Source organism: Electrophorus electricus, chromosome 10 (assembly GCF_013358815.1).
Source record: "Electrophorus electricus isolate fEleEle1 chromosome 10, fEleEle1.pri, whole genome shotgun sequence".
Taxonomy (NCBI): Eukaryota; Metazoa; Chordata; class Actinopteri; order Gymnotiformes; family Gymnotidae; genus Electrophorus; species Electrophorus electricus.
The window spans coordinates 9,291,593-9,305,524 of record NC_049544.1 but is presented as its reverse complement, the minus strand read 5'-3'; the positions used below and the strand labels follow the sequence as shown (position 1 = coordinate 9,305,524).

At 37.6% G+C, this 13,932-nt stretch overlaps 2 protein-coding genes across 2 annotated transcripts; one reads left to right on the top strand and one right to left on the bottom strand.

The window, feature by feature from the left end:
• Window positions 1-170: 170 nt before the first annotated feature.
• On the bottom strand, window positions 171-2,962 carry LOC113580856 (trypsin-like). Its single transcript, XM_027015675.2, has 6 exons — window positions 2,923-2,962; window positions 2,339-2,495; window positions 1,337-1,435; window positions 1,063-1,223; window positions 609-745; window positions 171-323 (listed from the first exon to the last, which is right to left on the bottom strand). The coding sequence occupies exons 1-6, from the start codon at window positions 2,960-2,962 to the stop codon at window positions 171-173; spliced, it is 747 nt and encodes a 248-aa protein (XP_026871476.1).
• A 1,041-nt stretch (window positions 2,963-4,003) lies between these two features.
• On the top strand, window positions 4,004-7,505 carry LOC113580845 (anionic trypsin-1-like). The gene is made up of 5 exons (XM_027015666.2): window positions 4,004-4,051; window positions 4,366-4,519; window positions 4,776-5,035; window positions 6,699-6,835; window positions 7,194-7,505. Exons 1-5 carry the CDS (start codon window positions 4,015-4,017, stop codon window positions 7,341-7,343), a joined length of 738 nt encoding a protein of 245 aa, XP_026871467.2. The 5' UTR covers window positions 4,004-4,014; the 3' UTR covers window positions 7,344-7,505.
• Window positions 7,506-13,932: the final 6,427 nt, after the last annotated feature.

Below are 13,932 nucleotides of genomic sequence, written 5' to 3'. Positions count from 1 at the left end.
CCATATTATCACTTATTTCTGATAAACGCTTTAAAGAGCTAAGCATTAAAAAATGAATTCCAAAAATCATACAGGATTACACACTGATGAAAAGGAATGAGGGAGGAATAACAACAACAACAAAAAAATTCAAAAAGGATGCTGAATGAATAGTGGGGTTCAAGCAGAAACTAAGGGTTGGCTGCCATGACATCCCTGATCCAGTAGAGGAACTCGCACACCTTGGTGTACACACCCGGGTAACCTGGCAGGCCACAGCCCCGACCCCATGACACCAGGCCATGGACCTCTCCATAGCATACTAGCGGACTGCCTGAATCACTCTGAAAAGAAAAAAAATCCAAGATCCTCTTACATTTCAGTAGAGGCTTTAAATCTTCAGACATGACCAAAAATTTATCTGTATAGTGTTTCTAAAGTATTAGGTCCATGTACCATCTTATCACAAGTTTAAATGAGTCTCGCTCCCTTGAAGCAACTTGTCTCACTCAAAATTCTTACTCTGCATGTAAAGTCAGGTAATATATCGGTGACAGCCTTTCACCGGCTGCCTGTGTAAGCCTGTGCAAGGTCTGAGACTGCATGCTTAAGAGTGTGAGAGTACGTACACTGCATGCATCTTGGCCTCCCTCAGGATGACCAGCACACAGCATCCTACGAGTCAGCATGCCAGGATAAGACTTCTCACACTCCTCATCACTCACAACTGGGACATCAGCACACTGCAGGTGGAAGGGCATAAATGCTGTTTGGAGAATGACAGAAAACAAAGCAGATGCATGCTGTAAACCATCTCTTTTACATATCTATATATACAGCTCTATTCTGTATTATACCCTTTGGTCAATGAGGATAATGCCAATTAATTACAAAAAAAAAAAAAACTATGACAATTCCACAGATCATGTCCATACTAGTTTTACATTCATAGATCCCTAAGATACAAAAGATACACATGCCTCCAAGGCCAAGATCTGATGGATAATGCAATGCATTCACACTAAAATGTCAATATTCCTGGTAGAATTTAGAATTTTGCTTAGATGAGGGTGAAGGTCGTACAGGAGTCAGAGTAGATAGATCCCCACCCAGAGACAGTACATGGCATTCCTGCAAATGGACAGCCAGTGGGCAGAGAGATAGGTCTCACAGCATCAGTCACTTTCACTGGATGGAAGAGCTTAATCAGCATGATGTCATAGTCCAGAGTCTGGTAATTATAACTAAAGACATGAGAGGTTAGAGGCAAAGTGTTTCAGTGGGATGTGCAGTAATTATAAAAAGTAAAAGACAGTGAGATGTGTTAGTGGTATATACTGCTCTGGGAAACACTTGCTTGGGGTGCCAGATAATGTTATCTGTCTTCAGAAGCTGCTCAGTGCCCTCAAACATGCGTACATTATGATCGCCCACAATAAGTTGCATACTGTATGGACTAATAGGTGGACAAGACAAGAGAGAAAATGGCAAAGAGAAAATTATAAACTTTTTCAACTTCTCAGTTAACTGAAAATCACAGCAATGCACAAAAATGACAGTTTTATTAGGGTAGTTGAGCAAAATAATTGAAACAGCACAGGAATAAGGACAAAGGTTTTTACGTAGGGAAGTTAGACAAGCTACAGAAGAAGTCAGATAAAAAGCAACAAGAAGCTACAGAAATCCAAAGAGTTAGTGGATATAATGCAGTCGCAGTGGGCACAAAAAAAACTAAATGATTAAATGACTTGAACTGAAGAGTCTCAAAAATCATAGCATATGGAAAAATGTGCAAGATGAAATGATGGAAACAGATAGATACTTAAAGAACAGGCTCAACACCACATAACTAAGTTTATTGCTTACTGTGAAATATGACAGTAGATGATGACAGATCCATAATTGGCTTTTTATCTTTTATTTATATATCATAAATTAATGTTAATGTTGTGGTTTTTACTATTGAATAAATATTTATTATTTCTTGTTCTTATGTCATAATTTTTTTCACATATTTTAAAGTGGTTTGAGCCTTAAGACTATATAAGTAATATAGTAACACAAAAGTAAACGTGTTGTTATTATTATTATTATTATTATTATTATTATTATTATTATTATTATTATATGGACAGGCATGAAATGGTATTTAGTATATGCAGATATCACTCAGCATGGTTGTATGATAGTCAAGCAATAAGTCAAAAGGTGGTCCTACACCATTATAAGTTTTTAATATTTTGCTTAATGTTTCCATTATTTTCCCCATGATCTATGAATTACACCAACAAAATTAAATTGTTTGATGGGAAGGAACCAATAGTAAGGAAGTTCTCCTATATTATTCTGTAGTACTTACTTGTACCAACACTGGGCAGCAGAGAGCACCCACTGTTCACTGATGAGCACTCCACCACAGAAGTGATAACCATAGTGGAGGGAGACCATCCATGGCTGTGAATGAGGGGTGCACTCATAGCCTCCAACGATCCTTCCATCAAAGCTGCGTGCTGTCGCTGCAATACCAAACACATACACGCATACATATGATAGAGTTATGCAGCAGCTGAGGTTTAACAAGAAAGACCACAACTGAACCTCTTCTCTCCTATCTAATTTCTAAGTATGCATATTCCCAGTTCTTAGCTAGTGCCAGTAACTTCTACCCTTCACTCTTCAGCAAAGGTGGTTCAGCCTTTGAGTTCAAAGCAGAAGCAACCAGCATTCCAGGCAAAGTTCTTTCCCACCTTCTCTGGTTTCTCAAGCACTCCTGGAAGCATAGGCATCAGCTAACTCAGATTTTTTAAAACTAAAGGTGACAACCATATATATTGTCACTAATTAATCATTTTTAACATTACAGGCACTAAATCAGTGAAGTTGAGCTGGTTAAATTTACAACATACACTGAAATTTAAGATGTGAAAATGACTTTTGATTTACCAGCAGCTCCCACTAGAATCAGCAGAATGAGCAATGCCATGGTGAACACTTCAGCAGCCCAAACAGTGGCTGCCCTTCAGGCATTATATATCATCTTCACCCACTTACCTAGTGTGTACACACACACTCACTCACTGTCTCTCTCACTCTCTCTCTCTCTCTCTCTCTCTCTCTCTCTCTCATGCAAACACACACACACACACACCACACACACACACTTGATTCAAAGCAATGATTAACTTCTTGTAAGAAGGCATATCACTGGTTGGCATGACCAATAATTGAAACAACAGAAATGTACACTCTTAATTAAAAATCTAACAGCCAAATCACCTTAACTGAATCATGTCATTTTAGTCAATCCAGGACAACATTAGGTAACATGCTTATCAGAATTATTATTATCATCATTTATATCCTTATTACTGTCAACTTTTAATGCTGTAGTTATAATTCCACCTGTCCTTCATTGGATGCCAAGCACTGTGTGAATTAGCCACATGTTTTACTGACCATGATACTCCAAAATAATCTGTTTCAGACATTGGATATTACATTATCTTCTAAAAACTGATATCAAGGCTGAGAGTTGAGCATCTGTGGTAAATACTTTGTAGAATTAAGGATAAAGCTTTGATGGTAATGAAAAATAGACACACTGACTTTATATGCTTAACTACAGCTGTCATTTATTCTGCAAAGATGGATCTGTGTGCTGGCTGGACAAGAATTTCAAACTGTAGGATTACTAATTAAGATAGCGCTGCAACAGTTCATTTTTTGTTAGATCTCAATATATATATATATATATATATATATATATATATGCCCCACTGTAATTTGTATTTAGGGTTATCTATCTATTTATCTATCTAAGAGCTTACACAGGAATGCTGGTGTGTGTGTGTGTGTGTGTGTGTGTGTGTGTGTGTGTGTGTGTGTGTGTGTGTGTGTAAAAAGAGAAATAGTCAGAGGGGGAAGAGAGAGAGAGAGAGAGAGAGAGAGAGAGAGAGAGAGAGAGAATGTTCTCACTACTATAAATGGAGCACACCTTAAGGGTCTGTGTCCAGTCAGATGAACAGAGTAGGCAGCATGATGATCTTATTGTTAGCACTTCTGGGTGCAGCAGGTAAGAAAAATGTAGATAAAGCTACAATGATATATTTCAGTGTATATAAATAGCTTTGCACTGACAAAACTTACGGTATTTTGAAACAAAACAGGTTGTAGATCAGTGAATGCTTGACTGCATTACACTTTGTAGTATGGGGCTAGTCATTGTGATGACATTATTTAATATTTCTCTCTCTCTCTCTGTGCGTGTTTGTGTGTGTGTGTGTGTGTGTGTGTGTGTGTGTGTGTGTGTGTGTGTGTGTGTGTGTGTGTGTGTGTATGTGTGTGTGTGTGTGTGTGTGTGTGTGTGTGTGCGGGTATATACTACAGCTGCAGCACCTCTGAATGATAAGATAGTTGGTGGTTATGAGTGTAGGGCTCACTCTCAGCCTTGGCAAACTTCTTTGAACATTGGATATCATTACTGTGGCGGCTCCCTCATCAATGATCAATGGGTCATTTCTGCTGCCCACTGCTGGATTGAGTTAGTATTGCAAATATCTTACCCAACACTTCTTTGTTGAACCCATATTGCTAGAATCAGGGTGCCACCAACATTTATTATTTTATTATTTATTTATTTAGTCATTTATTATGCTGAAATTATGTTAATGTCTACTTCGGTCTTGCGCTTTAGTAACTGTTGTATACTATATCGCCAAATTACATGTAATTTTAATAGCTGTTAATGAAGTTTGACAAATGTTAAAACTGAATAAAGATTTATTTCTATCTCTTAGCCCCTATGCCCAAATTGTTATCCTGGGTGAGCACCATATCTGGATGTATGAGGGCACAGAGCAATACATGACTGTGGATGCCATCTACTGGCACCAAAGTTATGACTACCAGACATTAGACTTTGACATCATGCTGATGAAGCTGTCTCACCCTGTGACCATAAATGAGTTTGTGAAGCCTATTGCTCTGCCTAAGGCATGCCCTACTCCTGGGGACATGTGCGTGGTGTCGGGCTGGGGCAACATCTATTCAGATTCAGGTAAGTAGAAGTGTGTTGAGTTCAAAACCTTTACAGGTCTTTGCAATCAAATGACTTTTTATTTCTTACATGGTATTCTTGATTCATCTACACTTCAATTCAGAGTCATGTTTCTGTTTTGAATGATTTTCTTCCACCATCCAAATGGCAACTTTCATATCCTGTGGGTTAAAGGGGCATTAATCAAGAGGCAATAAACACCACCTCTAGGGGTTCTGTAGGCGAACACAATACTGGATCGATTTTATGTTTTACTCTTTGGGTCCACCTTCCATTTTCGCCCATGCACCTAAAGCCCACCTCTAAAATCTAAGGTGTACAGTGGGCTTCTAGCATTACCAAACTTGTCATGACTTCGCTTAAGGAATGATGTTTATTAATAATATGTCAGTATTTAACAAGTTTTTGGCAAAAGTGGTACCTATTATCTCTGGGTGGGTGTGCTAGCAGAAGTCTAGATGAATGATAAGCATCAGGAAAGGGTTGATCTCCCTGGCAAAGAATTGAATTATTTTACTTGGCAAATTCTTGTGACATTACATTTAACTTTTTTTCACAGAGAAAATTATTGTCTCTAGCAGTGGCTTTGGCCAGAGAAGGCATCAAACTCCACGGTCTGGAGATGTGATGGTGTTAGAATTGTACCCTGAAATGTGGTGTTGTACACTCCGAAGTTTAGCTTAAACCTATGAACACTTAGAATTCAATTCATAACAGTTTGCTGCTGAAAATAGAGGAGTGTTTTCACTGTGCAATATTTTTTGTAATGAGCACCCATTAGCTTATCAGTCACTAACAGTTTTCATAAGCGAAACTCTGCTTTGAAAAGTGCTGGGCACAAGAATGCGGACCGAGTGATGCCTTCAGTTCAGCTGCCCCTCAAATTCACATTCAAATCAAACAAATGAAATCAGTGGTATTTGGCCACATTTGTCAAGCCTGTCGTTGTTGAACAATACAAGAGACATCAGCATTATGATTTAAAGTACATTTTGTTCCTACTTAGAATGATTTTAATTAAAATTAATTTGTTTTGTTATAAGAAAAGTCGGTTATGCCACGTTTAATATCTATATAAGCACTGGTGTTTTCTTATTCTGTTATAGGAACATAGTAGGTTTCATTTTTTTGTTTTGTTTTGTTTTGTTTTTTTTACTAAAACAATTTGATTAAAATTATTATATAATAAATGAAGGAAAGACTGCTTGTAGAGTACACTTTCAAGTGTAAAATCAGCCATTCCAAAATGTGGTGAGGACATATCTCTAGCGTAAATTACATCTATGCCTGCGATAGTTAGCTAGATAACATTATTAGCTGCAAGGGAATTTGATGCAATTTACCATTACATAGGCATATATTCCTCTGAAGGTGGTTGACACAATGTATTAGTTTACTTAGCCCTCTTAGTTCTAAGCGATAAAGATTTATCTATTCGATTAGTTATCTAAACTCTGCCACTCAAGCTGTAGCCTAGGCCTATACAGATCACTTTTACACAGCTACTTGTTCAGGAAGAACTTCAGCCCCTTTGCATGTAATAGTTCTTTCCATACTAGTAAAGCACTTTTAATGTTAACTCACAGTATTGAGTCATTAAAAATATTAAGCCTTAAGCACATTCCACCTTTATATAAACATTTCCTCTCTTCCTCTCTTTAAGTGTTCAACCCATTTAACCTCCAGTGTGTAGACGTGCCCATTCTCTCCCATGAGGTCTGTGAGAACTCCTACCCAGGCAAGATCTCAAATAATATGGTCTGTGCTGGATATCTGGAGGGAGGCAAGGATTCTTGTCAGGTATCCCATGTATTTCAATACATAAATGATTCAGGGTATATTTGTATGTGTCTACAATGTACATGCAAACATAACTTAGAATTTATTTTAATTTCAAATTTAAACATTACATAATGAATATAATTAATTGAATTAAATAGTTTCACATTTAAATAATTTTTAATTATTGTTTTATCATTGTATGATAATGGTAATGCATCTGTTTACACCATGTAACGTGACCAATGTATATGCAGCTTAATCCACTAAAAGTCATGAATGTAACATTAATTCATGTCTATCTATCTATCTATCTATCTCTCTCTCTCTCTCTCTCTCTCTCTCTCTCTCTCTCTCTCTCTCTCTCTCTCTCTCTCAGGGTGACTCTGGTGGTCCTCTGGTGTGTAATGGTGAACTGCAGGGTATCGTATCATGGGGTTATGGCTGTGCCCAGCCTGATTTCCCTGGTGTCTACACTAAAGTCTGTGCTTTACTGCCTTGGATCTATGACATTCTTAAAAGTTACTAGGCCTCTAGGCAACCAGAGAGACACCAGTCTGAATCCTCCATAACAACAATACTTCTCTGAATTTACACAATCATCTTTGAGGTTCTTATAATATAACATTATCAGAGTTAAAGAATTTAACAGAATGTAATAAAAATCTAATGCATACATACATTTTATAAATTTTGCACCTAATAAATAAATAAATAAACTTCATTCTGTCTTGACACTTGAATTGGAGTAACTATACATAAACTTTTTATCCTATATTTAGTCATTGTCAGTTTCCAGCCACTAGTAAACTCTGTCATATTGTACTAATGTGAGTGGGTGAAAATATACCCATATGGAAACAACACGTGGAAACAAACACTCTATCTTGTTGATCTTCCATTAATGCAACATCAAATTTTCTTCTGAAATTTTCAGAACCCTGCACACAATCCAAACTCTGCACACAATCCACCTTTCCATTCCTGCAACCTCCTATGCTATACTAATTCCATTTGAAACCAATACTTTTATAACTTAACAATATTTTATTTGTCAAATCATAGCCCTAAACTTAAGAGTATTTTACCATGTAAACTTTTATGAGTGTAACTTCTGTTTTCACTCTATAGGCCTTGGACTTTGCAAATGTTCTGGTAATTTCCTCTATGTCCAATGCTCTTTTCATCTTATGCTAAGCAGAGATAATTACAGGTAGTTAAACTTAAGATATAGATTAGCAGAGAAAGAAAAGTTCCACTTGCCTGATGCTGCAGTAATCAGAACTGTACTATTGCACAGACAAATTATATTTTTGAAAGCATTTCACCTTATTGTTACTGCTATCAACAAAAAAAGATCGTTACAATTGGTTATGTTACATATGTTACATTTTTATTCAACATCAGTGCAGCTTCAGTTTTCATCAAAAGTGTTAATAATCGTTGTACACCATTCTCAGCCTGTTATGCAAACAGATGAGTTTTCTGTTATTTATTTACACCAAAAAAAAATTTCACATTATATTACCACTGTTAATAACTGTTCATTTGAGTTGTGTTAGTTTGATAGATGTATCCTGGTAGCCTTTTACCTTATTGTGTTATCACTGTTTGAAGATAATCTGTGATTACACCAATAATTAAGTAAAAAATGTGACATGGAGTGTGTGTGTGTGTGTGTGTGTGTGTGTGTACGTTTAATTTCTACTAATGACAGAATGACAAGTAGACATGTGCATTTTAACAATTTCAGTCAGTGACAAGTCAAACCCCATGTACACCATATACACCTGTTCCCCATTTACCTGTATATATATTACATCCCCCGGTTGCATTCTTTGTGAAGTCTCAAGGCATCTTTGCTCAGCATTTCTAATCCCTTTTTTGACATCGTTGCCAGTGTACCAACCTGTTTAGCCTGTTTCTGCATATGCCGTCTGTTTGTCTAGCCCTTTTGTATGCTTGCCTGATATTCTGCTTTTAAAGTTATGACTCTCACCTCTGGCCCATTTTCCTTGTTGTTTTTGGATTTTATACTTCTTCCTTGTTCTGCATTAAAGTCAGAGAGTTTTTTCTACCTACGCACGACTCACTCCTCTGTTCCGAAAGTGACACAAGTTGGATCATAATAAAAATTTACGTTGGAAGTTTTATCTGTTTTAGTTCCTCTTCACATGCACTGCGCACTGCAGTTTATCGTATCATGGGGTTTTGGCTGTGTTCTGCCTGATTTGTCTGGCGTCTGCATTAAACAGGCAATCTGCTTCAAGGATCTTGTAATATAGCAACAGGGTTGTCACTACAAATATATGAATGGGGGCCTAAGCCCCCCAGGAGAATTGCAAAAATGAAAAGAACCATCTATTAACACCTTCCCTAAATGCTGCATTGTTTAATGCAAAAGTGTTTTTAGTTTGCTTGTTAGGGAAGGTTACATTAGCATATGTTCATCAATCATCTGGGTCCTTATGTCAATTTTCTTTCGTACAATTGTAATAGACATTCATATTACGTATTTTCTTTACTTTTATATTAAAGTTAGGCTTCTAGAACATTCTCTGACACAAAGATATTCTGTCTCATACACAGCGCAACACAAACTGGTTGAGATTTTAATAAAGCAGTGCAGAGCAATCATAGACAGAGGCGTCAATAGAGATATAGGAATGGGGGTCTAAGCCCTCCAGGAGAATAGGAAAAAGAACAAGCCATCCATTAACACCTACCCTACATGTCAAATTGTTTAATGCTGAAGTGGTTTTAGTCACATTTGCTCATCACTCATCCTTTCCTAGTTTAATAGAATTTTCACTTGCATGTCAACGTGATTTCATTTTGGACAATTCTATCAGACATAAAATTATGTAATTACTTTACTTTTATGTTGAAGTTACATAGTCTTCAGCAACTTTCTCTGACACAGAGATCCTCTGCCTCATAGCATGACACAAACTGATCAAGATTATGCAGCGCAGTGCGATTGGTAAAGGTGTCAGACCAAACGTGAAATCTTTCAGTCTCAAAATGGGGTTCGGGTTTCAGGTCTGTTGTACAATAGCAGTACCTGTACCAGGTTCTAGTGTCTCAGTAAATGGTGAATTTTGAGACACGGTGGCACGGTCGAATAACATGACTAACAAGAAACTGACGATTTAAACTAAAAATGCATGCCTATTTGGGTGGGGGGCAGGAAATATAACTTGTTCATTTATTACTGAACACAGTTCCCCATAGGTTTTTAACAGATTCTATTCTTATTCAAAGCTACAACATCCCCCTTATTTGCAGACAGAAACGAAGGCTAACAAAGCACATTATAACAAATGATACACAAAACATTTCTAAACTCTGCGGCTTCTTTTTTTTAAAAACAAACACTTTCAATACAAAACAAACATTTCTTGGTAATTGTCCTGTTTCAAGCCTTTATCTTTTAAAGGGTCAGTCTATCAGGCACTTTCACTGTGTGTAGATCTTCTCATAAAAAACTGCAAAAGACAACATACTATAACAGCTTAGCTCTAATGTTGTAAAACTGCTGACATGACATATAAATTATGATCTGTTGTAGGATGTTGTCTTTGGACGTTTCACTTGCAATCAGTTTGGGTTTCATATCCGACACTAGAACAGTTTCACTTATTATTGTTCACATGCAGGTTCACATCTATTTCAGTGGAATTCTCATTGTGTTGCTAATCTTGTGTTGCTGTAGGGCATCTGCAAGAACAATTAATTTTCCTGGGGTGTAGACCAATTCAAAATCATAGTGCTTAAGTTTCATTATTAACCTTTGGATTCATAGAGACATTTCAATCAAAGTTTTCATAACGATTGCTACAAATTGCCACGATTGCCACAAATATTGGTAGGTCATACACATACATGGTTCAACAATAATGATTTCTCAAGTGCCTGGGACAAGTAAAATGTGATGTCGGGACACCAGTAGCCCGATGACTGGGGTGGGCGGTCGCAACAGTCGCATATGTAAAGCCAGTTTATTTTCATGTTAATAGCAAGAACAATGTAACATTTGGATAGTAGGCTCAGAATTTGGTGTAAACAACATGAAATCACAGATCTATCCTGCAGTTTAGGCTGCTGGTGGTGTAATGGTGTGAGAGATATTTTCTTGGCACACTTTGTGCCCCTTATTACCAATTAAGCATTGTTTAAACATCCCAGCCTACCTGAGTATTGTTGCTGACCATGTCCATCCCTTTATGACCACAGTTTAGCCATGTCACAAAGCTCAAATCAGCTCAGCCTGGTTTCTTGAATGTGAAGAGTTCACTGTAATTACCTGGCCTCCATAGTCACCAGATCTCAATCCAACAGAGTATCTTAGGGATGTGGTGGAACTCAAGATTTTCATCATGGATGTGCATCTGACAAATCTACAGCAAATGTGTTGAAACACAGTTGGTAAATTGTTATATGTATCAAAAAAAGGTAAAATAGCTCTAACATGTCTTCATTTACTGCATTTAGCAGATGCGTTTATCCAAAGCGACTTACAATTATGATTGAGTACAACTTGAGCAATTGAGGGTTAAGGGCCTTGCTCAGGGGCCCAACAGTGGCAACTAGGCAGTGCCCTGTATGGCAGTGGTAGTCTGTATGGCAAGTGATCCTTTGGCTCATATTACATGTTAAATCATCTCCTGCAGTAAACAGTCACATAAGTAACTTTTTTTTGATGCCATTTAGAACCTTACTACTCTGCTCATCACCTTAATAAAAGATAATGACAAGGAGGATAATGGGTGCTCCCTGCTGAAGCATGTTCAGCTGGAGAATGACATTAACACCTACTTAATGAGCAACAGAATTTATGAGTACTGACTTTATGTTGTCCTGTTCAAATGTCTCAAAGAGGTCTCCCAATTGGTCTTGATTGAGATCTCAATCAAATTCACATACATTTGTGATATAGACCAAAGTTTTGTATTATACATACGTTTTGTTGGCTGTAACTGCTCATTTCTTATAGAAAGCAGATATGATTTGTAAAATATTATTTTCTATATTATTATTTTTATATTAGCCTGCATTAAGTAAAAACATGTTTACCATTTGCATTTCACCCTATGTATGTTTACGGAATTTTAAAATCAATAATTGTCAAAATGAAGCATTCTGCTATTTAAGCTTACAGAACCTTAAATTTTACTGAAATGTTATGGAGGCTGATGGAATTTTACAGCCTGCTGACCAAAGTGATTTGGCTTTGGGGTGGCAGGTTGACTTGTACATTGGGCCCATATGCTTTTGCTGCATATTTGATTCATGTTTGATGACTACCTGGAGCAGGTCCTGCTGTTTGGCTACATCAGTCGCTTCTTCTGGCTGCTCTGCTTGTGGTACTTAGCAACATGATGGAGGTCTACTCCAATGCCTCCAACATGTGTCATGTTCAAGCGGCCTTCTCTGAGCTGGCATCTTACATAGGAGTGTGGCAGGTGAGGGGAGGCTGGCAATTCTGGGCAGTGATGTGGACCTCACAGTTCAAGACCTGGGTGTTCTTATATGCCTCACATGAAAAGATGTGTCACAATCAATTTAGGACGGGGGACAAAATAACACATTTGTGCCCAGAGGAACCATTCCTGAGCTCTTCTGTACATGATCTCTTTAAAGAGTACCATGCAGGATCCTTTACAAGGCCACACACATCTTTCCTTTGATTTTCCAGCCTGATGCATCATCCATAACCTTAGAAGTAAAGTTAACTACTTTTAAGATAACCAACCAGACAGAGAATCGAACATATCAACGAGTGCATTTTTTTTTTTTCCTTTGTAGCAGGAAATAATTTTTAAACACACAGTCCTGGTAGCACAAGTTTGACAAGTCAACACAGCATAAAGTCATGATAAATGATACATTTGTATTCAGTGCTAAAATTCTGAACTGTTGCTTTTTTCTCTTTTCACTCACTCCTCCAGATGGAATTTGAGGCATTGAGTGTTATTGCTGTGGTGACCAAATGTGCTTTGATTGGCTTCTCTCCGCAAGGCAAATACACATCTTATACTGTGGTAGCTATAGAGGTAATCCCTCCTCTCCTCTCTGAGAATCCATCTTGCCATCAGGTGGTGCTACTGCGCTGTTTTCCTGTTGCATCTGAAAGGCTGTTAGATCTGACTGAAGAAATTAATTGAGTCCAGAAATCTTGTTGGACTGAAATAATGCAGGTGCTAGAGATTTGGACAGTGTCTGTGTATTTTTACACAACCCTAGTCCACATGTGTTAGCAGAATTAAAGACACTGCACAGATTGCCTAGCTTTGCCTTTGTGCCCCAAGAGACTGACTCAGGAGACACACGCACACATTCATGTGCATGCACATATAAACACATACACAAAGTTTTCAGGAAGAACAAAGTGAGCTGCATTTTCCTATGCATTTTGAAAGGAAATCACTGTGCCATTTATTGTTTTCTACTAATTAGGCTTTGCAGTAATCACTGGAGTCATTCCCAGGAAAGGATGGTTAGCTGGTGGTTTGCCTAAGTACAAATCTGATTTGGGCATTAGAGTCAGCAGTCTTCAGATAAGCCTCCTCTCAGACTCTGTGCTCTGATTACTCCAAACTCAGCGTCCCTCTTTGCTCCTCTTCATTATGGACTCCATGCCACTCAGCTCCACTCTACTTCCCTTAAAGAGCCTTTCTGGATTTGGGACAACACCAGCACCACATTAGTCTCCTCCCAAGACCAAAGCTCCTCCCAGGCCTGTTAGACCTATACATGTCTTTGTTTAACTATTGCCTACTATTGCCTTTACTGTCTGTTTAACTATCAGAGCCAGAGCCAGAGGGTATAAAAATTCATACTTGTTGGTTAGGTCAATCATTACAGTATATTAAATTAATATAAAATGTATTATGCTCCTTACTCCTTACATTCATTACTAAGGTTTCCATGGCTACTCCTGTCAAGTTTGTCCTTATTGAGGTTTAACTGTTAATTGTTTGTGAGAAAATAATCTTCCTACTATACTCATGAAGAATGTATACATTGAGTACACCCCACAAAGGCCTCAAAATGTTATATATTCAGAATTCACACATATATGTGATAAGATATACTTAAAATATAAATAATATATA